This window comes from Scomber scombrus, chromosome 5 (genome assembly GCF_963691925.1).
Source record: "Scomber scombrus chromosome 5, fScoSco1.1, whole genome shotgun sequence".
NCBI classification, from domain to species: Eukaryota; Metazoa; Chordata; class Actinopteri; order Scombriformes; family Scombridae; genus Scomber; species Scomber scombrus.
In genome coordinates this window covers 13,691,058-13,716,995 of record NC_084974.1, presented here as the reverse complement: position 1 = coordinate 13,716,995, position 25,938 = coordinate 13,691,058, and the positions used below count along the sequence as shown (strand labels likewise).

The 25,938-nt window shown below is 39.6% G+C and overlaps 1 protein-coding gene across 2 annotated transcripts in view; it reads right to left on the bottom strand.

The window, feature by feature from the left end:
* The window catches only part of sik2b (salt-inducible kinase 2b), a 43,354-nt gene that overhangs the window by 16,112 nt on the left and 1,304 nt on the right, over positions 1 to 25,938 (bottom strand). For both annotated transcript variants that reach the window (XM_062419808.1, XM_062419809.1), the window contains exons 2-5: positions 22,930 to 23,046; positions 17,242 to 17,305; positions 7,068 to 7,229; positions 20 to 144 (exon numbers count right to left, since the gene is read on the bottom strand). In XM_062419808.1, the coding sequence (XP_062275792.1) occupies positions 20 to 144; positions 7,068 to 7,229; positions 17,242 to 17,305; positions 22,930 to 23,046 (468 nt within the window). The remainder of the gene's footprint in view (positions 1 to 19; positions 145 to 7,067; positions 7,230 to 17,241; positions 17,306 to 22,929; positions 23,047 to 25,938) is intronic.

Sequence of the window (25,938 nt, the reverse complement as noted above, 5' to 3'; positions counted from 1 at the left end):
ATGCCATCACTCCTCTTACCCAGATGTCCAGCTGCGGGCCCTCATACTGTTGGCCCTCGAAGACCTCGGGAGCAGCGTAGGGTGGGCTGCCGCACCATGTGGCCAGAGGCTCCCCGGGCTGGAAGAAGTTCCCAAATCCAAAATCTGCACAAGACAAAACAGCAGAAGTTAGTGGGACGGGAGAAAAGTTCATATCACACTTTATAGTAAAATGTAAAAAGAAGAAGGAATCTATTTTGATAATGGACCACGTGGTGAAGAGCAGGTTGTGCAAAACAGTACTCTCAAAATATAAGTATTTCTTGTAATTGTAAAAAGGGAAGTGGTTCAGGGACATGGTGAATAAAGCAGCGGTGAAGTATGTACTTAAGTGGTCTTACATTGTTCAAACTGACTGTGATCGAGTGTTTCTAAGTGTTTCATGGGGTCTGCAGGTTTTGCATAACGTCATATGTGATCCACATATTTCTGTGTTGAGGAAACGGGCATTTTTATGAGGTAACCTCCCCTGAAGACTGACATGAGGTCATCAAAGGCTTTCTGCTTACCGGTTGTCTTTAGAGTGAATAAAACATTTAAAGGAGCAAGACAGGGAAATCTAACACACACTTCCACAAACACACACAAAACGCTGAGAAGTGCACGTCTGCCTTTCATTAAAATCCAACTAAGAGTTGCAGTAATATCTGCCAAATCACACTGAGCCATCTTGCGTGCCTGCAATCACTCAGCCAACCCTTTTTTCTGTTAGGCTGTATCATTCTCCCTCCCTCTAATCCCACCTCCCTCTTTCTCAAACTTTTTCTCCAGTTACTGATCCTTTGTCTCCTTTCCTCATTTGGTTTCACAAGACTTGCTACAGGTGCTTCTGGATGACAATGACAGAAATATTATCAATGACTATTTTGATAAGTGATTTAAAAATCTGAGTCATGTATCAAGAAACAAATTGTTAATATTTGCAGGTTGTAGCTCAGATTTGTGGATTTGCTCCCTTTCTCTGCTCCATAACATTAATAACATTGTTTTCAGAAAGAACATGGGCATTTTTAAAATATATTTAAATTGATTGACTTGTTAATCAAAACAAGTAAATAAATAATGATTAAGGGGGGGAAAAAATCATGCTTTGTTAAGTTTATTGTGAGCACGACGCTGTAACGTTGTCATGGGACCTGACAGCTAAAGGAGCATACAGTCAGACTCACTTAACCCTCCTTCCCCAACCTTTTACGGTTACATAAACTGAAAATATGTTTTGCAAAACAAATAAATAACACTGATTAAAAAAATGGCTTACATAATGGGGCTGGAGGTGATGTGGGTCCACGCACACGCACATGCACACGCACACACACTAAGCAGTGTGAGAGAGCAAGATACATAGTGTGTAAGCAGTTCCTTTTTCTTTGCTCTGTTCTGTATTAAGACATTTTACAATTAACAGGAAACAATCTACAACATCTTTAAAACATCCACGCAGATTGTAAATTGGGTGTGGCTGCAGATAAAAACTATTTTAAATTATCAACTAATCTGTAAATCATTTTAAGAACACTGACTATATAAAGATGGACATCATGACAGCTCCAAAAAAAAGTTAATGGATGTATTATAAGAGCTGGACACTGGACCATTCAGTCCTATAAGAATTGCTCGGTTGGCGCATATGCCAGAAAATGTTTCTAGCTTCCGTGTCATGTGGCCACTGAATATGCTCCGCAGACGATAAAATGTGAGAAAATTGTGACATTTCTTTGAGCCAAGAGTGTCATCAATGTAGTTATATAATAATGTGTACTGTATAATGTAATATATGGTATTTTTGCTGGATAAATAAGTTAAATGATTATTTGATTATACAAATAGTTGATTGTTGATATTTTTTCTGTCACAAACTAACCATTTCAACACTAAATTTGGGAATATAGAATATCAGTAATGAAGAATGAGGACTCTAGACTGCATCATGACTAGAAATCAAACAAAAAGGTAAAGGATCATTTCAAACAGCACTGGAAAACACATGTGATAGCACAGTGCAACCTCCAATTACCAAACAAGACAAAAAAAAAAGATAATATCAATTGCGTGACTGTGTGTGAGTGCATGTATTCAATTGCAGTACAGGTAGGTGTGGAGAAATAAAGTGGAGGGTAAAGCGCCACAGTGGGGTTTATTACAAGTATGTTTACTGCCTGATTCTGCTGTGAAGGTGAGATGTGAGATGCAGGCAGAGCGGTGCAGTTGGTTTATCGTCAGAAGCTGTGACCCATTTCATGGAGCTGAATACTGAGCAGACTGGTTGACGTCAAATGCTCCAGCACGCTGCAGGGTACTAACACTCACAGCTCAATGGGAAGGGCGGGGTGTGTGTGTGTGTGTGTGTGTGTGTGTGTGTGAGAGAGAGAGAGTGTGTGTGTGTGTTGCGCACAACAGTATTAGCATAATATTAGCCTAAACATGTCACACTGGAATACACTCCAGCTAACAGCTTATAAACTGTGTATGAGAGAGAGAAAGTGAGAGTGTGTGTGTGTGTGTGTGTGTGTGTGTGTGTGTGTGTGTGTGTGTGTACACATGTTAAGTGTATAAGTGGCATCATCATGCTGCAGTAAGAGGACACATCCAGCAGTCAAAAATGTTACTGTGTTATTTCCAATAATGAGGTAAAGCATCAACATATGGCTCAGGATGAACTGCCCTGCATTCATCCTTCCTTTCTTTTCTTGTATCTTCTCTGTCATCATGCTCACTTGTTGTCACTTTCTTCTTTCCTTTCACTTTCACTACCCTTGGGTGCTTGCAGGTCACAAAACATATGCCTCTTTCAAGCCTACAAAAAGAGACATTTCACTGTTTAAAGCAAGACTGTAACAATTGAAACAGGACATAAAACATAATTCCTCCTACTAATGAAAAGTTAAAATTATGAAGAAATATAATATAATATGAAATATGATATAACACACCTTAGCTCGATTCAATACAAACGTAATTGGTCTGGTATGTCCAGTAGCCTATGGAGGATCATGTTTAGATACGTATTCCTCTAGAACAGATGTTACTGAGTCATTTTGCTGACTTGCTGACTCTTCTCTACTTTCGCTTCGGTTGCACACACATTATCACACATGCCCATAGTGACTAGTGTAGAGTAAAAATTAGACAGCCTTTCTGTTACTAATTACCTTAACCTGTAATCAACTCCACCTCACATCTTAAATTTAGTAGATATTTATTTATAATACTCTCTGCATATTTTGCATATTTTATTGTGGAGATGTATTAAACAAACTTTTGATAAATACATATAGATAACTGTTTATTACATGAAGATTACATGATCTGTTCAAAAGCTCCAAAACAGCTATTAAATGGGCCTTGAACAGTGATTGTTTTGCAAACTGCTGTCAATGAACTTTGAAGCTCAGTGTTTATACATATATTAACCCAATGGGCATGTTTGTTTTAGACTTATTCAGTGAATGCAGTACCTGACAAAAATCGAGGTACTTCATCACATTGATGCATTGTGCTTACTACAGAATCCATTGTGTTTACAAAATGTAATTAGACACGTTCTCCAGCAGGTTCCCTCGATTTGGAGATTGTTTGTACTTGCTACATCATTTAATTGAGCATGAAACACCTTTAGGGTTTGGTACACTTCCAATGACATCTTTCTGTGGATGGTATTAACCATAAAAATGTTAATGGCCTATAATGATATGACTTGAAAACTTGTGAAGTACCTGCAAAGTTGTAATAGCATGTAAACAGTTTGCAAATATTAAATAGTGTGTGACATATCAAATGTTGTTTTTGAGAGTGGTTCTGCTAAACCACTTTTCCTTTTTTTGACCGTAGAAATCCTGCCTGCCCTCCTCCTCTTATCCAGCAACTGTCTTGTGTTGTTGTTACTTCCCATCCCCTTCAATCTGTCAACTTGCACATAAAGGGGCTGTTTGAAATGAAAACATGAAGGGCACCTCCCGCTGCTGCTGTTCCCCTCTCCTCTGTAGGCACCATGAGCATGACCTTTCTTTGACTGACCACTGCCTAGTAAAGCTTCATACAGACTGACCACAGGTGGCCTTTAGAAAGTAGGGAGGCATCAGTAGACTGAAGGGGAAAACCTTGAAGATTAAAAACACCTCAGACTGGATGTGAATATGCAGACAAGTGCTGCATCGATTAGATGATAAGGCAAGAGCTGTGGAGTTGCTGCTTTTACATCAATACCAATACAATGACATATTTGGGTTTTGGACTGTTGGTCAGCAAGGCTGGATTATCAACTGGGCAAAGCTGACAACTGTGCAGAGGCTCCAGAGGTGAAAATTCATTTGTGCTAATTTAATTGATTTGTTGGTACTGTGTGTACCGCTAAAGCACATGCCTAACTAAACGATGGGACCCTTAAGGCAACACCAGCATTATTACTTAACGCTGAGGGCATGTCTTGCAGGGGGGCTTTAGTTAAAATGTAACATTAAGGCCCTCATTGTTTTAGTTTATTATGAGCTTACATGGAGCCTGTAACTGAATAAAAATGTGTCTAATACATACAGAATACATACACAATGCAAAGAGCGTGGGCGAAAAAAAGGGAGGGGGGAGTCAACAGGGGCCCAAAGCACATTTTTGCCCAGGGTCCCTCTGGTTAGTTAATCCGGCCCTTTTAGTCTGACAAAACAAGCTATTATATGAGGCTTTTTTCCTATCTTTATTCAAGAGTGTGGTCTTACAATTCAAAAGCACAATTTATTGATTTCATGTAATGCTTTTCCTCAAACTCTACAACACTAACACTCAAATAGACCCTACACAGATTTCGTATGCTCCTGAGTCATGAAGGAGATGTTGTTTTCTCCTCTAGCACACAGATAGGATGTCTGTGTGTTATATGGCCACTACTATATGTAGTTATTATAGTAAAAAGTGTGAATACTGGTGTATATTTCATATTCAAAGTCAAGTCATAAAGAAAGCAAGGAGAAGCACAGTCAATAAAGCCCTTAAGGGTGGATGAACCTGGTTAAGGAGTAACCACCTGTACGGGATGCTCTAAGAAGTTAAACGAAAGCACCCACAAGGTGGCAGAGATCATTTCATTGGTCAACGCTACACCTGGCACTCTATTGGTTGGATAATTTTGACAGGGTTGTTGCACACAAAAACCCCCAAAACAAAACAATACATCTGAGTGCAAGCATACAGTTTGAGCAGACAATGAACTAGTCTGCGCACAAGCATAGATGCAGACTTACTCAGACTGAACACAAAAGGAAAGCAAAACATTTTTTCATCATGGCTGAATGGATGGCGGAGCTAAACACTGCACTGACATCAATATTACTAATGCTGAGAAGAAATTTGGAGTGAGGACTGTCTGTCACATGTACAGTATGAATTTGAAATATTTACTTGTCTAAACTTCATATGTCATGTACCAAACTTGTCAGAACATGTTGAGGGTAAGGAGTACAGAGTGTACCTTGCTGCTGATGACCTCCCCAGAGATGTTTTCTCTAATCACAAGCCAGGTAATGTTCTGTTCATTGTTTTCCTGCTTCAAATCTAATCTGCCGTGCGGACAATCGGCTGTGAGTCAGACATGTTTGTGAAAATTACTGCCGTGGTAATAACATCTCCAGCTTATCATCTTGGACCTTTCTGAGAAACAGTGGCTGGAGTGATGCAGGTGAAACACTCGGTTCTCTAACAGTTATCATCCAGCTGAGACTAATTTGTCCTTATCTGAAGAATGCACCATTAAGAACAAACAAAAGCCACTTAACACTGGTTAAGCTGTGTATGAATTGTTCACTGGACAAAAGTAGTATCATTTATCAGACCAATAGACACTGATTTTATTTTACTATGTGGAGTCTTTAATGTGAAGTCCTTTGAGGAAAAGAGTCCTATTTTTTCCCTGAAGCACACACTCACACTCAGTGTGTCCGGTTTCTTTTCACACCTGTATTTTTAGCTGTCCTCATGTTATCAGCTCACCTTAGATGGATTTTAGTATCAGCTCTGAATTAAGCCTTAGATAAACCTTGGCCACTTTCAGAGCATTGTCAAAGCTGCAACCCTGCCACCCTGCAATGCACTGCTCCTTATCATTCTTTCTTCATCCTCTCATCTGCTACCCTTTCTCCAAAGTAGCCAATCTATTTCATCACCTCCTCTTCTCCTCCAATTAGACTGATACTCTTCTCTTCCGCCACAGTCATTCCCTCCTACTGCCCCCCTCCCTCCCTCCACTCTGGAACACAGCGGTAGGGTGATATTCTCACTAGCTAGCTCTAAATGCCAGTTGCTTAATAATCACACTTTGAAGCTTGTAGTACAGACCTCCAGCTTAGACACAAATCTCTGCCTCTGGCTATGTTCTTCTTCTTGTCCTCAATCTTTAATGTTTCCTCCTCAGGATTAAAGCTGGGGGTCACTGGGGACCCCAAACTTGACTTCCTTTGATCCGTTCTGAATAGGTGGCACAAGCCTTTAGAAGACGTCTGTAGTGACATCCCTCAGCCAACAGCTATCTCACATGCAGCTTCCGACCACTTCTCAACACTGTGCAAATGGTCCAGGCAGGTAGTTAAGACATTTCTGGACTACATCGGCACTGAGATCATGAAAGGCAATGGATCAAAACTTAATGATTCCATATAGGGCTGTCCCAAATACCTTTTTTTGGGCTTTAAAGCTTTGGCAGCAATTATTTGAACCTATTTAAAGCTTCGTGGTGGGGGGTCAGGTGGGGGTGATGGTCCAATAGAGAGTGGCGGAGGAGAGCAAGTTACAGTGCAGGTACCCCCTCTTCCTCTCCACTGGACGCAAACCGACAAAACATTGGCAGCATGAGCAACACAGAGGTGACCAGCGGGGTGGAGTAGGAGGAGTAAGTACCCGCAACGTGACTTAAAAAAAAATAGAGTGTACACAGCAACAAACGAAGCTTCAAAGCATTCGTTAAAGCCCTAATTCCATACAGACATGTATTTATCAATCGTGAATACGTTTATGAGTCTTGCTGTGCAGCATCATAATGGTACCTGCAATTTTGATGTTCATATGGCCGTCCAGCAGCAGATTCTCTGCCTTCAGGTCCCTGTGGACGATGTTGCGGTTGTGACAATATTCCACCGCCGACAGGATCTGCCAAAACTTCCTCCTGGCCTCCAGTTCACTGAGGCGGCCGTGCTTTGCCAGGTAGTCTGCAGCCAGATAGAAAAAAAAAGAAGATAATGATGTGTAATGTGAGAGGTACAGTACAGTATATGCATGTGATACTTTATATTAAGTTATATAACATGGCCCTTCAGGCCTTTCAAACACATTATAAAGTATCAGTTGGATAGAATGTATTCAAGAAACGTTTTCATCCCATTGAGTATTGGTGGATGTGTTGTAAGGATAATTTACTTTTGATGAGGTACAGGCCTGGTGCCAACTGTAGTTTACAGCTGCTTTACATTACGGCATGTTTTGTTAAGTGACTCAGAACATGATGTACGATGTAATTTTTATTCTGAAACTCGGCTTCTAACCCTAAATGTGTGTGTGTGTGTGTGTGTGTGTGTGTGTGTGTGTGTGTGTGTGTGTGTGTGTGTGTGTGTGTGTGTGTGTGTGTGTGTGTGCGTGCAGGCATTTCTTTCCATCTTTGAGAGAACCAGGGCAATTTCAGGGTTAAGATTCATTGTTATGGTTGAGGTTAGAATTGGATTTAGGTTCAGTTTAGGGTATGGGTTAGGTTTAGGCATGTAGTTATGATAATTAGGGAAAAGGTAAGGGGCTAGGGAATGCACTATGTGAATGAGTGTCCTCACAAGGAGATAAAGACAAACTTGTGCTTGTGTGTGTGAGAGAGAGAGTAGGTAAGAGTTGACTGTGGAGAATGAACTGTGTTGTCATAGCCGGAGGAGGAAAGGGAAGGACAAGATTTCTGAGAACTGGCCCTCTGCTACATAACGTCCACATTAGTACAAGTTGGAACAGGGTTTGAGGAGAGGGGGGGGCAGAGGGGCTGTAGAGTTGCCCCAATAATGCGAAGTTTAACTGTGTATGACTGTAGTTCATGTATACAAACACACTCCCACAATCAGTCAGACAAATTAATATACCAACGTAAATATATGAACCTACAGTCTCACCCAGTGAGTAACAAAAATGTGATTTATCTGTTTATCTGCTTAGCACAGGCTGTACACAGAATGGTAAGACAGACCGAGTTTGTGGTCATTCAGAAGACGCATGAAACCAAAGTCTAAAGCTGAAATTTCACCGTCTTCTCCCTTCAAGCATTCAGACCACTGACCTTTCTCTCATTGTCTGCTCTAACACCACCCTCATTGTTTCTTTACCCTTTCCCATTCTGCGTACATTATTTCTACAAAGTCGTCCTGACAGACTATTTTACAGGATACGTGATTTTTTGCAGTCCTGTGAACTTTGGAGAGTGTGGTGTTTGTTGCTGTCGGCAGGGTTCCTCTTCGCACCTCTCTGTCCAGATAGCTTGCTAACTCTTCAATTCACACTCTGTGGCAAACAAGATAGGACACTCTGTGTTGGCTTTCATTCCAGCTGGCATGGATACAGACCACCGACCAAAACTGACAACAATGCACAAAAACCACCAAACACCCTGCCAACCAAACTTCATATATGAGTAAACAGAGTGTGCAAAATATAAGTAACACAATTATATGAAGACCCACAGCACCAATTACATAAAAGAGCTAATTTTTTTTGGCCTGCAGCTGGGCTCACTCGAGATATTAAAAACTACCTTTTGTCTGCCTTTGCATTTGTTAGAAGTACCTTTCTTTATTTCTTTCCTTACTTACACAATATTGCTGTGATTTCCCTTGGTGTGCATAAGCAACCGAACACTTGGTAGGCACACACATTTATGTAAAGATAAGATCACTTTGACATAATTTCGAAACTGGGCCTTTGTCATAATTCTCTGAGAAGTCACACTAAGCCAATTTCACAGTCAGTTAAGATAAAAGACATTTCGCCATAAACTACACACAAGATACTTAAAGTAGAGCAGCATATATCCTGAGGGCAGTGACACGCATGATGTTGTAAACACCTCATCTTAATAACTCTGTATTGTCTTAACTCAGGGTTGACCGAAGGGTCAGCTGCGTATTGAGACAAAGACCGAACAATAAAAATGTCTAAAGGCGATAAGTTGCACTATAAAGCTTTGGGGAGATGATACTGTTTCGTCATCAACTGCGTGGTTGATGAATAGTTAACATCTGGCAGAATGAGAAAACCTGATTAGATAGTAGCTGGTAAATTCCACTGAGGAGGCCATTCAGTGACCGGGGCAGCTTTCATGCAACGCTGCTAATCAAAAAACACACTGGGAAGGGGAATGTGTCAAGGAGGTCCAAGTATGCACCTGTGAAGAGAACTGGACTCTAAAGTAATAACCATTCAGTGATAAAACATTTCCCTTTTCTTGGTTTGCTTCTATCTCTTAGGGTGACAGTATGCTTTAACTGAAGTGCTTGGCAGGTGGTCCAACGTTTGACTGTCTCCGATCACGTCTGAAGGCACAAGAGCCTACACTCAAAGGTGGGGTGAAAATCCTGTCGGCAGAGAGAGATAATCATTTCAACATCAGAATAACGGTGCACACTATCTTCACTCTAAAGGATTTATGGTGGTTCACTCGTTCTTACACAAGCTAGTGACGTTAGTAGGTGCGAGAGGAATACAAGAAGAGCAGAGTCCAAAGACTGCTTACTTTCTTACCTCCACACAGTTGGCCAATCACTGTGTGAAGCAGACGTGGACAGTGGACTGTTTTCTTTAGAAAGTTACAAAAGTTTCCGGAGGCAGCCAATTCTCTATTCTCTATCGCTCTATTCTAAGAAAAGTTGGTGAGGCATCTTTTTTTTTTATGGCGTTGCATTTTAGCTTTTCTCTCTTTTATATCACTATTAATACACTTGAGTTTTGTTCGTTGAATAAAACCAGACGTTTGATGATCACTTTTTCAACAGGGAGCACAGAAGATCTTGGGCACCAAAGATTAGTGTCATCAGTTCAGTAGCCTACCAAATGTGGTCGCAATCTCCCCTTTTGCTACAAACAATTCAAAACCCATATTCTATGTACAATGATCAGCAAATATATCACAGTTGTGCGTGATGAACAAACAATTATTTGATTATCAATCTTGTTAAATTAAAATGTTCTGTTAATCCATTTCTGGGTCAACTGATTAATGGTTTCAGCTACTTGCATGTTTTAACACTTAAAACACCGAAATGCTCAACAAACCGTTACCGTTCTGTAACAACAGCAGCACTGTGTTGCTCTTGCTTGTTCTACAGTAGCACTTCAAAAAACAAGCCATTACTGTTTGACCAATCAACACTGCACAGCCACACACACACCACACACGCACACATAACGCGGTATGTTGCCCCAGTGGAAGGATGAGTAATCCACTGATATAATGTTGGCGAGGGCAAGGACCACATCACAGCGAGGCATGCAGAGCTGCATCCTGGGAAAGTGAACAGAACGAGTATGAATCATAAGGGTATTAGGGAACAGCTCAACAGCCACTGTGTTCCACTTCTGCTGAGAGCTGAGTGAGGAGTTTAGTCTCTTAACAGCTGCTCAGGTTTGGATGGGACAAACATCACGGGTACAAACTGGCTTGTTGGATAGACCTCTGGCTGGACTTCAGATGACACTGTGGGGCAGACATGGAGAGTGCGTGCGTGTGTGTGTGTGTGTGTGTGTGTGTGTGTGTGTGTGTGTGTGTGTGTGTGTGTGTGTGTGTGTGTGCGTAGAGGAAAAGGTGCAAACACACTCTTTTTTCTACATCGGTAAACCACTTAAATGCAGCGCCCACATTAAAGTCACATCTTTGAGTGTGTTGATAGATGTAGGGTGCTGATATTATAACCACCTGGAGCTGCCATTTAGTCCAAGTTATGACCCGCCAGAGATCTGCTGCATCTCCTGGGATACTTACAGTACCCATACAGGAGGCATCCAAATTAAAACTCTTCCAGCTTGATTTACATAGAAAGCAAAGCTCTTACTTTCCCATGTTGCACTCACTACCACTTTATCATTAAAACTCATGAGTTATTTTGCAGAGCCTCTATCTAGGGCAGGGTTGAGTAGAGCTAGGCATATCATGTTTTTCCCATCACCCGCCGTCGACAGCAATTCTCTTGGTATTTGTTGAATTTCACTTTCAGCATGATGGGGCCGACATTAAAGTACATTCAGAAAAACAATTAATTTTACTGAGAGCTAGTTTTGAAATCCAAGCTAGCACTTCGGGTCACACATATGGAAATAAATCCCTATAATACTTTGATGTAGCATACACTGCCTGTGGTACTGTACTGAATCTATAGTAGTATGCTAGTAAGTGGTCATTTGAGATGAGGTCATTTTGGCACAAATACTGTTCCCTATGTTCAAGAATGAACTTCAGTATATTTAAACATATCCTGTATCAGTATTATCTGCATATAGGCCTGGTGAGGTTGCACCGAATCTTTCTAATTCATGTGTTTCTTTAGTTTGTTTCATTGGGTGAACAGCTGCTTCCTGAATCACACAGTGAAACCATTTTCAGACTCAAAAACAGGTGACACGGCACAAAACACTGCCACTGTGTGACTGACAAGTGAAAACAGTGGGTGTGACAGCATGTCAAGCTACCTTTCAATGCCCTTAAGGCCTTCGAAACTTCTTTAGCCTACCGAGAATACTTGTGTAATTAGGGGTTAATAATTTGCATTATGTGTGAAGCCTTGAATAGGCAACTTGAGAATGTGGGTTTTTAAATAACCAATGGATGATTATTTGATTATCCTGCGGTTTTCATGAAAGGATACGGAAGTTTCATAGGGGACGCCTCATGGAACAGGAGGAGATGTTATCAAAAATCATTTTACAGGACCAACGTCCATTCTATGCATGTGCGTAGTCATATTTTACTTTGTGGAAAATATGGCTTTATTAACTTAAAATCTCATCATGTCTATTTTTGATATGATGGTACAGACCTTGATTCAAGTAATATTAGTCTTATATTAAAGATAAACCTCCTAATAAGAACTTAATGAACACACTTAATAAAAAGGTCTGACAATCCCAAAGATGACGGCATACTTGTTAGCTGCTTTCCAGTGGTGGATGATCAAAGGCAAGTACAATGGCTAGTTTTTCTCTTTGGTCTTGTACTTCTTACAATAAATTACAATAGACAACTTGGAGGTGGTTGAAAAATATGAGAGTAAAAGATTACAAATATTAAAGACTAAAGAACCTACAACTGACAATTTGAGGATGATATATCTAAATATATTACAGATACACGATACAGACATTTTACTGATTACCACAATAATGTTCACTACCAATAACAACCTTTGCAGTTCAGTTTACTACTTATACTGTAAGACTGACATATGAAAAAAAACTTATTTATACATGCCCTGATTTTTCTTTTTCCCTTTTTTTATTCTTTACAGTTTCCAAGTGTCTGCAATGACTGAAGCAGACAAGCACAAATTACCTCAGCTCAAGTGTAGAGAAACATGTCACATTTACTCTGGCATAAAACTTGCAAACATCCTTTTTTCCCTGCAGGTTGATCAGTGAAAACCGACTGTCACTCAATTAAAAACATGTTTTTGTAAATATCAAAAGGGAGGAAATCTGCTCGCTCCAAGCATCACCAAAGCTCTGCACAGGAAAGCAGATATTGACTTAATGGACTGCAACATTGTCACATTTATACAGAACTAGAACACTGTGGCTCAAATTAATTCAGAGTGCACTTCTAATTAACCATTACCATTACCAATGGTTGATATATTGTTTGATATTCAGTGTATAAGAGACTAATAAATTGTGCTTACATATGTGTTTAGATCATGCTGGTGTTGGTCAGGTCTGCTAGCCACAGTCTTATTTTTATATGCAATATGATTTAGGATCACAAAGAACAGAGAGTCCAGTACCTCTATAGTCTGCATAAGCTTTTGTCCATCAAATCTATTTGGCACATAGTATGGTAGGGGAATGTTAGTTTGGGGAAGTCTTCTAACTAAATCAGCACTGAGATAACCTAAAAAATGCTGCTTTTTATAGGTCAAACATAACTTTTGCTGATGTAGATGGGTGCAACATTTGGAAACATCCACATTTCAGGTTGGATATCATACATAAATTAAGATACTGATATATTTTAGCTTTTTAAGAGTAACTGCTAATTTTGAGGTACTAACTGTGAAACTGATATTGTAGTATATACAGTTTTGGGTCAGTAGATACATATTTTCCTTTCAAAATAACACTAAAAAAATGAAATACTGAAATGTATAAGACATTACTTTCTGGCAAATGATTTGGTGCCAAACAACTGGTTCTACTTTGTGTGGCTTTTCCTCTTTTCATTCATGCTTTTCATCCGAGTCAAAGCTGCCACACCCTGGTGTCTGACAGATCTGCAGAAAACTGACCCAGAAATATGAGGGATGTATTATGGTGAAATTGAAATTGACAGCCTAAGTAAATAAGAATGTGTGCCAAAAAATAGCCAGAGCATTTCTTTGAAGTCAACAGTCTCCCTGTCTCATTCCCTTTGCATCAGTCAGACAAGAGATCTGTGCAAGTGATTCTACTCACTGACTGCTATTATACTCCCCTCTCTCCAGCAGTTCTTTCTTAAATATGCATGCCCTACATTTCCCCACCACCTTCCAAATTCAAATGGATGTCCCCTGCTTGTGCCTCTATTCTCTTCTGCCTCCTCTTCCCTCCTACCTCTCCTCTCCGCAACTCTGCTTTATTTGTGGTTGACCCAATTTCCAGGTTTGATCCATCCTGCGGTGTTGAGGCAGACTGTTAGAGTGGCAGGCTAACTGACAGACAGACACAAAGGCACATCAACGAACTGGCATGGATGCCTCTGCTGTGCCCATTATGTGCCCACCCACCCCTTCCTGAGAATGAACCCATCACTCTCCGCCTCCTTGTACCAAACCCAGCTCCACTTCTTTGTCTTTACAGCTCCAGACACACACCCACACACACACACATACACACATATAATATATATATATATATATATATGTATATATATATATATATATATATATATATATATATATATATGTATATATATATATATATATATATATATATATATATACACACACACACACACACAACCCCTCCTGCTCATCCACAACATTTACCGTTTGGTCTGAATCAGAGGCTCATACATCGTCTCACTGATTCACTGTAACACAGAGGGTTGCTAAGCATCCACAACTCCACATCTTCCGTTCTCTGTAACCTATGACCGCGTGCAGACCTGAGAAATTCATCATGTCAGGGAAGCGAAGGCAACTCTCAGGAGGGCAATAGTGGAGAAAGAGGCTAGCGATCTGGTTTGGCAGCCAATCCATTTGTCTGAGTGCATCATGACTGAATGACTTGATCCATCTCCAGAAAGCATATTTGGAAATAAAAAAAATGATTGTTCAATTTCATGAAATTGAATAGTGTAATACTGTTGCGTTTTCTGAGCAGGGTGTAGTGCTGCAGCTACCAGTCCTGGTTGAGTCAAAGCTGCTATTGCTGCAGCTGATGATGACATATAAATTTCTTACATAACAATATTACATTGTGCAATCAGGGCAGAGGGGTCTGAGGAATCAGGACACAAAGGTTTTGTAATACCCTGAGATGATCCATGAGGAAATCTATGGATTCTCTAAAATGAGGTTAACCAATCATGATTGGTTATTTAAGAGTTGCGGTGAGGGGGGGGCTGTAATATTCATGTGGTTACGTAGCTTGACAGGACTGATGGGACCTGTCTGCCAGGTCTAAGCTGCACTAGCTGTGACATATGAGCTGATTCTGAGTCTGTCTGTTTTATCTCTGTGCAATTCTGTACTTCCTTCACACACTCTATTCTTATTCAGTTTTCCTACTGTCTATTTCCTAGCTCTCTCTAGGTCACAGGAGCAGGAGTCGCAGTTGCTGAGTCAACATCACAAGTGGAACACTGGCCTCAAAATCACCAAGGCACTCACACACACCCTCTCAGCTGCTGTGGCTGGAAGTAGGCTGCACACACATTCTCAGACTGCCTAATAGGTGAGGCCAATAATCTATGTGGATCAAGATCCATTTACCGGTTGTCCACGTCAGACAGGTCTCCACTAGTGTGACAAGTTCTTGAAATATTTGATTGTATGATTTTGTCTGCATGCTCAGAATGACTCCAGGAATTTTTTCATTTTTGGCTTTTGAAAAATGCAGTCCTGCAATATTTGACCCAAACATTTATAATCCTGCAACAAATGCAAAAAACAAAACAAAACAAAAACAACCCGGTGCACTAAATGTGTTCTGTTTTTGCACCAATGTGATCTCCAGTGTACTAGATTAGAGATCACAGAGCATACAAATTGAGCGTATATGTGTGTGGCAGCGATAGAGCGCATGTGCTGCTATGGCAGACGAAGATAATTTCTTATCTTTGTGTACTATTCTTGCTATGTTCTGACTTGTCTGTCCCCTTCCAACATGAGTTTCTTTATTGGTGCTTCAAACCAAAGCAGTGTGTCAAACACTTCTAGTAAATGAAAACTCATTATTGTACACTGTTTGGACTGTTCATCTGGAAACTTGGATTATGTTTGTATGACAACTTTGAGTTTACTTCCTTATTGGGCACTTTTATTTATCTAAAAAAAAAACAAAAAAAAAGACAGACTGGGACAGTGAGAAAAACAAAGATTTCTTTGGTCACAATTTCCAAAAAGCCAAAAATTAAATAAGGTAAGATGTGTTTGTTCTCTGCGATCTGCTTCAGTCACTTGTTGCTAAATGACTGATAATAGCAACATCTAGTCATTTAAAATCATTATAAAAAGACCTAATAAAAAGACCTCTAGGCTGCTATGATAATAAGTCATTAGCACTTAATCCAGTTAGTCTCCACTGATATTACAGCCTTTAGTGTTCACAACCCATATAGTGAATTTTTACTTTGTACTTGTTCTATATAATTGTTGCACTTTTGAAAATGAAATTTGCATGCGAGTTAAGGTTTGTCTTGTCTTTTTAAAAATACATTCATGTTTTTAATCAAAAATATATACCTAATGCAGACACTGTCAATATTGCTTGATGCCACACTAAATATTATTATATATTGAAATCATTTGTATAATTTTAAAAAGAAATGGTCATTACTTTTGTATTGTGGTGTTTACTTTGTATTACTTTAATACTGATTATGTATAATTTTTCCTTTATATATGATTATTGTCAGTCGATTGGTGCTGAATTGCTCTTTGTGTGACTTCTTTTATTCTGCCAGTTCATGTTTTTTCATATTAGCTTTGTACATTTTTGATTTGGGCGGAGGTTCACTGTGTAAGCCGACAACTTCTTTGCCTCTCCTGTCACATGTTTCATTCTGTTATCCGTTATAATGCTGTTTGTTTAGTGCAAATAAAACTAAACTAATACTGTGGCTGGTCCAAGTAAATGATGAATGTCTTTGTGAACTAGTTGCTGAAGAGCTGTTTCTTCTTTATTGCTACTTTAGCAGATCCAACACTTGAATTTTTAAGAGCAGGACGAAAGTTTAACAGCCAATATTCACAATTTAATTACCATGTGACGTAAATGAAAATGGGGGAATGACACTGAGGTTCGCAAGCATGTAGAAAGTCATCTTGACGTCTTGTATATTCTGAACATTATAAGCAGTAAACCTTTCGGCGGCAAGTGATTCTGCACCACATACATTAATAAATGAATCTTCTTTTTTTTTGAAGATGCTTCTATATAGCCTTCACCAGCCGTCTGTGAAATAATTTCACACAATAATGAAATGCTGTCAGCACATTTAGCACGGCAATTACTAGAAGCACATGACAAGGGCTACATCAGGGCATGTTCTCAGATTTCCACCAATCATGTGACCTTTGAGATTGTGGCCGGGTATAACTGTTCAAGGAACGCAAGCTCAACAAGACTTTGATACTTCCTTGTTTGTCAAAAAAAAAAAAAAAAAACTACTGATGCAACAGTGCAGACTTCTGTGTGAAGCTGATATAGGGAGGGCATGAGTGAACAGAGTGAGAAAATGTCTTAAGGTACTGAGGTCAGACTGATCTTGTACTTGAAGAGATCACTCACCAAAGATCTCCCCATTCTTGGCATACTCCGTGACTAAGTAAAGCATGTTCTTTGTCTCCATCACCTGAGAGAGGGAGAGGACAAAGAAACAGGGGGGCCGAGGGAGGAGGGGGAAAAAGAGTGAGAGAGTACATGTAAATACAAACAGAAGACCACTTTTCAATACCAATATCATCAGGTAATCTTAATTCATAGACTCCTGCAACAATAGAGAATTAGAACAAGTAAAAAGAAAACTATTGTGACAGACAAAAATGGCTCAAATATTACACAACTGACCACACTGCACTATTTGAGGTTAAACTGCAGTGTCTGACGCCCACAAAGTCATGAGCAAACAAAAATACATGAATGGTGCAGGGTCTAAATATGGCATCCATGTAAGAGAATGGAGGTGGACGGTTGGTGTTGCCAAATATATCTGAATGGTACTTAAAACCTTTCAGTCCTCACACAGTGTTGTGTTGTGTAGGAGGAGGAGAACCGATTTAGAAGCAGAAACACTCAGGAGATGAATAGAATTAAATGCGGAGGGGAGAATCAGATGGAGAAGAGAGGATGAATCAGACACACCGAGCCAGACATTCACACTAGAAATCCCACGCTCATTGTTTATGATCAATTTTCCATCTGTTACACTGACCAATTCATGGATTTAGGAAATGAAAGCTATTTTTTTTTGTTTTTTTTTGGTTGGCCCTGGTTGTATAACAAACACACTTTGTCTTCACATCTATCCAACTTTTACTCTTTGTTTTATGAAGCTGGAATACAACTGATTGATAAATTAAACCTGAGTATTGGTACTCAAAACAATTGGCGAAGTGAGCCAATAGAGCATCTAATCTGGGAAACAGATCCTTCTCACAGCAGACATTTTGACTCGTCACAGCAGGAAAAGCACAGGTGTAGCTAATAATATTAACGATGGCTCTGTTTCATTTAGGTGTGCCAGTAAACCAGCATGCACAATAGCAGGGCCCTGGCACAAGCACATTTGAGTGGAATGCAGCCATTATTAACGTTATTAGTTACACCTGTGTTTGATAAAGTTAAAATGTCCACCGTGAGAACAGTCTATGATGTTTCTACAAATCAACATGTTCAACAACATGTTGATTGGCTTCATATGCTGCTTGTCATGAACGTATTAGCTGTCTTAAACTGTTCATTCATCCATTTTATAAACCCTTCTGGGTCAAAGGGGAGGCAATGGAAAAATAACAAAACATAGGGACACACTCAGTCAACACACACGTTTAGGACAGCATTTTCAACTTAAACTAGTCTTATAAGCAGTGTTGTTTGAAATTTTTTGTACTAATATCAACACAATACCCACATTTCATCTTCAGTCCCTGGGAATGTTGATATTATACATTACCGATACTGAAAATATACGTTCCTTTTCTTTTTTCAATAACTTGTTTTGAGAAATTTCCTGCAAAAAAACTTTATTAGTAGCCAGTTCTCAAATGTTAAATGATGTCTAAAGCAAATCAGCCACACTACAACTAAAATAGGTAAAAATAGGGCAAAATTATAATTTAATAAGGACTTGTCAGACCAAAAATTATAATTTTTTTGATGCCAGTTTTATAAACATGACAGTTTTCAATACTGTTTGTAACAAACTCATTTTGTTGGGTCCCAAAAACAGTGCTTAACTTGATATCCAGACCTACTTGCAAAGCCAGATGTCAAGCCAAAATGATGCTTCATCTGAAATGGGTGAAGTTCAACAGGGGTTTAATACTTATGTAACATATCCTGATACAGTGGCCCGGTGGCTACACTTGATTACATGACTAAAGCTGCATAACAGTAAAAGCATTCCTGCACTGCCAATAACTATTAATGAAACTTTAATACAGTGGAGATATAATAAGGAGTATACTGTTTAAAGTATTATACGTTTGCAGTATTTCTGACTCCAGACCAAGCAGACTCTTTGTTGTGAGGAATAGCTATGGGGGTAAATGAATTGAAGCCAAATCTCTGTCATCTCATAAATAGCAGAACTACTGGATATTTTTCACTACAAGTGGAGACAGTCTGAACTCCAGACACCATGAACGGCAAGCAGCACCTTGTTGACACTTTGTGACAGTGTCCTTGTCCAAAGTTGATCCATGAACATGATTCATTAACAACAGTGTTATGCAAAACACACATAAGAAGTCATCACAATTTGCTACCAATTTGATCATGTCCAAGCTGACATAGTCAGTGACATCTTAGTAATTTCAAGCTGATTTCAAGCTATGAGAAAACACAGTTCTAGTCCTTGTGGTGAACAGCAGGCTGTATACAGACTAGACTGTCTTGTGATTTAATATTTATACTAAGACTTTGAATTAATAACTGAATAAGTAGAATGTAATGATTTTAATGTTGTTGTTTTTTTTTAAAACTTGGGCATTAAAAATAGTGTATAAGATATTGATTCAGGGTTATGACCCATCCTATATCCTCAATATATTCAAGCATTTCCTATAACATGGTTAACATTCAAATGAAACACTCATCTGGTATTGGCATCAGTACAAAACTAAGACACAGGTTTGGTTTTGTAATTTGAAAACACATATCAATCATTCATTTTGACTTCTTAAAATCTTTTTACCTGTAGAGAGACTCTCAGCAGTCTACAATAAGAGTGGAGAAAAGAAAAGCTGAGAAAGAAGCGAGAAGGGTAAAAGAAGAAAAGGATGGCGGACTTGGATCAACAGAGAAGAGATTGCACAACAAATGATAATCCAGAGTGGGGTCCACAGTTGGGTTTTCTGTGCATCTCTGTATCTTCATTAGCTTGGGCTTCCCACTGGGTCACAGGTCCAACCCCAGTTTATGAGACTGGAACGGAAATCGCTAATTGACCTGAGCTGATTGGATGGATGGGCCGTTGGAAATAATGATACACACCAAAATATCACAGCAGAGAGCTGGAATGGTGCCACATGGTTGTGTAATGATAATGAACATTCATTTACTTTCCCTAAACAAACTAACAGGACCAACAGGCTTATGTAATACAACTGAATCACAAAACTGAAGTTTTTGGCAGTTGGGCAATTTTTTGTGAGACAGTGGATATCAGGATAACTAGGTTAAATTAGTTTTCTGTGTTGCCTTGTTAATGTGCCAACAAAGTACAACAGCAGATAACTTTGTGTGTCATAAAATGTATGTGAACTTACCCTGCATACCTGGACATGCATATAAGTAGAATAAAAGGTGCCAAAGTGGGATGAGAGAAAGACGTTTATGGGATTCATGGCAATAAAAAACCTTTTAGCACTTAGTTTAACTACCGATTGTGACACTTGGCTCAGTTTTTATGGAACAAATTCAAAGAGGGGGATACAGAAAAACTGCTCTTTTTTTTTACCTTATAAATTAAAGCCAACTTTTGCTGCATGACATCATATCACAAACAAAAATGCATTTAACAAATTAAATTTGAGTTGCATCTTTGCAGTTTACAGTTTAATAAGACAGCTATGATGTATTTTTGGAATGGAGAAAGAGATTTTTAAAAAGTCTTACATTTTGACTTGTCATATCAGGAAAAGCACAGATATTACTATTAACATTAGTGATAGGCTCTGTTCTTTTCAAGCGTGCCAGCCAGAGTGGGAAATTGGCACCAGCCACCAGCCACCAGCTGAATGCAGGTAAAATATGAAAGTTGCTGGTAGATTACAGACAGAAAATAATGATTTACTAGTGAGTGGCTGGTGAATCTTAACATGTATCTGTCAGTACCTGGTAGATGTTCACATTTAAAAAGTTAATTTCCTACCCTGGTACCAGGTAATTTTTTTCACATCTATAAAATGTTCTGCAGTGGACTATGAGATTAATTGAAGTAACGTACATGCCATTGACACTACTTTTTTCATTTCATTCAAGGAATTTTTGAGGGTCCTACATACAAAAAAAGACCAGAGTTCACTATTAATTGTCTGTTTATGAAATATGAACTCTGAGCTGTAAACTTGGAAAATACTGAGTTACAAAACACCAGTTTGATGTGTGCAGAGGCAAATGAGTGTGTTTTAATTTATTTAGTGCATTACAGTATTCTGTAGGTGCTGTGATTTCAGTCAGTGTAATATTTGGGCTTCCTTATGAAATCACCAAATTATCAACTTACTGACACTGTTCTGAAAAATGACCTGGTTCTCAGACATCTATTCTCACCACTGTGTCAAAAGAGCCCATTTTCACCAAAATATCAACAACTTGATTTGCTCATTTTGCTTCATCAGCATGAAACTTTCAACTTGTTGCAGCTCCGAGGGCACGGAAATACCACAGGACACTGCTCATGTTGAAGCATTGCTTGTGCCTGTCATGAAAAAGGACCCTTCTTTGCTCATTAGAGACACTCTTAAAATATTAAGAAACATGCAGATGATTTCCTCAAGGCAGCCACAGATAACTTCAGCTTTGGGTGATTTTGGCTAAATAGTTGTGCAAATAAAGACTGACACTGTCTACATGTTAAAATGCATATATTCTTTGATGGTGCCATAATATCCTAAAGGCTCTGACCGGAATTAATAACTACTCTTAACAAACAATGAATCTATTCTGGCTGAAATAAGAGATTTTACAAGTAAGTTGACAAGTCAATAAAAAAATCTTGATGTGAAATAGATCCATATCTTATTTTGTACAGAGCCTAAATAGATCCTGAAATTATAGTACAAGACAGTTCTGATGTCCACAGGGCAATAACAAAACCTTTCATTGATATTAGCTTGAACTATTAATACTATTTAGTGTGAATCATGCCATAGCACCTAAACACACTGTAAAACACACAGAGACACACAGAGTGCCAAGTGTCAGTCACTCATTAACTATGCTCTCATATCTTAAACTAGCAGTGGCAGGTTCTGCTAGGCAGCAGTTGTTTGTTAATGCATTAGAAAATGACCTGGATTGGTGCTGAGCTTTAACACCCCGACTGCTAAAGCACCTGGAGAGAAGATCAACAAGGAGCAGAGTTAAATTCTGCTCCACAAAACACTGTTCACAATTTAGCCAGAGGCACAGTTAATTCTAGGCCCCCTGAACAGATGTTATGCTGGGCCTCTCAGCTGCTATGCGTGTTACATATCATAGTATCACTTCTGCTCTCCGTGAGGGCTTTTTGTTTCTAGTAGCTTACACTGCCTTTCCTGTACAGACAACCAACCAACAACAGGTGATGCACACTGTATGTACATTAAAGCTATTACAGATTTTTTTTTAAAGTTTAGCATCAAAGTGGGCACTATTGTTAATGGAAAATAATTTAATTAACACCTCTATGTGTGGTTTACTAAGCAGATTAACTCTATATGTATAGTATGGTTCTTTAAATATCACATCTATAGTAACCACAATGCTGCAGTGTCAGATTGTAAAGAGTTGTGCTGGGAGAGGAGCAAAGACCAACGTTAGATCTGAGCACTCAAGACAGAAATACATCTTCTTGCATGCAAATTGAAAGACAAAACCCAGACTCCACACAGCACTACAACACAGGGAATAACAATGAATGGAAGTTATTTCCATTAGGGAGAGACACACAAACAATACAAGAGCCCAATGTTCAAATCTGTGTCAGCACAGACAGGTAGACAAACGATTATTATATATTGTAGGTTGGAGGAAATGGAGCCAGTAGCTCACCTGGTAGAGCTTTATGATGTGCGGGTGGTCCAGCATCTTCATGATCTGAACTTCTCTGTAGATCTTCTCCAGATTGACAGCATCCAGTTGGGTCTTGTCGATGATCTTAATGGCAACCTGCAGGATGATCGAGCATCAACAAGGAATGAGTTACTGCCATCAGTCGGTTTGTCAATAACAACCTGGATCCTTGTTAGGACTCATCAGGCTCGGTGGTCAGCATTAAATACCACACACACACACACACACACACACACACACACACACACACACACACACACACACACACACACACACACACACACACACACACACACACACACACACACACACACACACACACACACACACACACACACACACACACACACACACACACACACACAGTAGTACAACAATTTAATATCCTCCAAGCAGTGAAAGGAGAGTTTGTTCCTTTTTAAGCCGTGAGAGCACAGATCTGTTTCTGAGACACAAGATAAATATTTAAATACAGCTCGTGCAGAAATCTTCATAAACAGTCTTCAAATTTGAGCCATGATGAAATATAAATCGGTTCAGCAGAGGCAAATATGCCTCATTGGATATACACGCACACCCACAATGACATGTATGTGTGTAAATTGCACAACTCACAACTTCAACAGTCTTGGCTTTGATTAATGTTGTCCGGTAGGTAACAAGACAATATTAACATCTCTCCTTCAGACTGTCTCATAAACAACATTTCATCAGTATGATCTGAAGTGTTCCCAAATGTCTGTGAGCCAAGCTGGAGGAGTAAACAACAGAAGACCCCAGTTCCCTTCCCAGCAATCACACCACCAATATACAAAGCTGGAAACTTCTTCGTTCAGACTGAAAACAGCACTGTGTTAAAAAACGCTGATGAGGACGTGCTGTTTCAGGTTCCTGAGAGACTAGAGCAGAGACAGTGAGCTAATTAGTTAGAAACAGAAACTCACTTCCAGCTTTGTAGTAGTGAGAATTGACAGTTTTCTTGGTCCTCTATAAGTTTTAGACTCTGGGTTGCAGAAAAAGCAAACTTGGGCTTTTGGGAAAATTGTATTTTTCAGTCATTTCAGATATTTCATGGACCAATTGATTAATCAGTTATTTGAGAATATAAACAACAAATTAAGTGAAAATGAAAAATAATAGTTAGCTGCAGCCCTATAAATAAGGATCCAAGAGGGCCAGCTAGAGTAACAGATACATGAGTTTGAGTAACCAGATGACAAAATACTGTACAGCAGAGAGAATATCTCACAACTCTGTAAACTTATCACAGGGACGTTTATTTTATCCTCTATCTTGACGATCGCTAGGGAAACAGCAGAGTTACCCTGTTAACTTTACAAAGTCATCTCCCAGGAATGTGCGAATGCATGTGTTTGACCGGCCGTCGCACTGCATTGCTGGATGACATCACATTTCATTGCAGCAAAAAGTAGAGCCAGGCCCAACGTTTTTAACCAGACGACCTTGCGTTTTCCTGCCGGAGCCCTCTGCGTTGGCATTCCTGGTGTGTCAACATAGTGGTATCATTGAAATGAATAAGGGGTCTGTGTTTTTTCACACAGTGTTGTTGTCGGTCTGAACACAGCCTTCTACTTAGCTTGAATCTTAAAGTGGAGTTTGACACCACCACCCCACTGACACCCATTTTGATCCTTTTTCACATATTTGTATCCTTTCAGCTGTGCAGTAATGGATGTTTTGATGTTTAAACCCTCACACTATTACCTCCCTTACACACAGGTATGCAATTTGGCATCAAATCCTATAAAGAAATCCAAATCTCTTAATGGTGCTTCAGCTACAAGTCGGGACCACTAGGGCATCACATTTAAAACCACCAGCCTACTACAGAGAGATTACAGGGTAGTTGAAAAAGATCTGGGCTTACATTGTCAACAATACTGACACACAGACACAGACTAAAAAAAAATAAGACTTTTGATCTTTACTGCCATGAGGTAAATTGAGGACGACTTAGCTTGTATGTACAAGTAATGAGAACGGAAAGGCCGGACAACACTATCAGAAATGCAGTAAATGTGCCACCTGCTGAGCTGACAGACAGGACCACATGGAAATGGGCTTGCACTATGTGAATCCACAGACTGCAATATATACATAATGGGATGAATGGGTCAGTAAAACACACAGGCCCCATGAGTAGAAAAAGTAGGTTATGTATACACAGGTATGCCTATCTAGGAATATACACACACACACATGCACACGGACACATCAGATCTGCTGTTTCATATGTCACTAAACTCTTGTCTTCTTTACACGTACACCATGCTAACATCGCCTCTTTTACCCTGGCAAATTCTCAAGGCAGATGGCATCGCATGAAGTTGATCGCCTGCCTCTACAGCTGACCTTGGCCAGTCTAACAAACGGCCTGGCTCTGGCCGTGGGTCTGGCCGAGCCAAGCAGCTGCAGTTGCTTTGTGTGCTGACCACACGGAGTGACCTCTACCGAACAGGCTAAACCGGTGATCTGAAAACCACTAAGTGTATGCACGTTTCCATTCAACCCAAATACCACACCATCTGAGGGAGGTGCAACCGCTCAGTAAAATCACCTGGTGTAGTGTTTGTCTGAAATGAAAACCTGCATTTGCGTAGCTGTTAGTGTTACGTGGTGGCAGATCACCTGGCTAGACTGCCGGCGTGCCTCTTGACAGGCTTTAATAACCAGATCGACACGATAAAAGTCTTCATAGCCATCTTCTTGCTTTGTTATTCATTAAACCTACCAAGGCCCCATTTGGATGATGCAAACCTTCGTTTTTCTTGCTCACGTTCAGTAGCAAACAGTTGGGGGCCCCAGAGATCAAAGATCAAAGATCAAAGTGTGCAACTGTGTTTTCACAAGTCTCACAGCCTATTTTCAATTACTCCCTCTGTCTTGCACAAACACACACACACACAAGCCTCTTCACACAGAGACTGGCCTCTCTTTACAGTAAATCCCTGTGTCCATGTCATTACA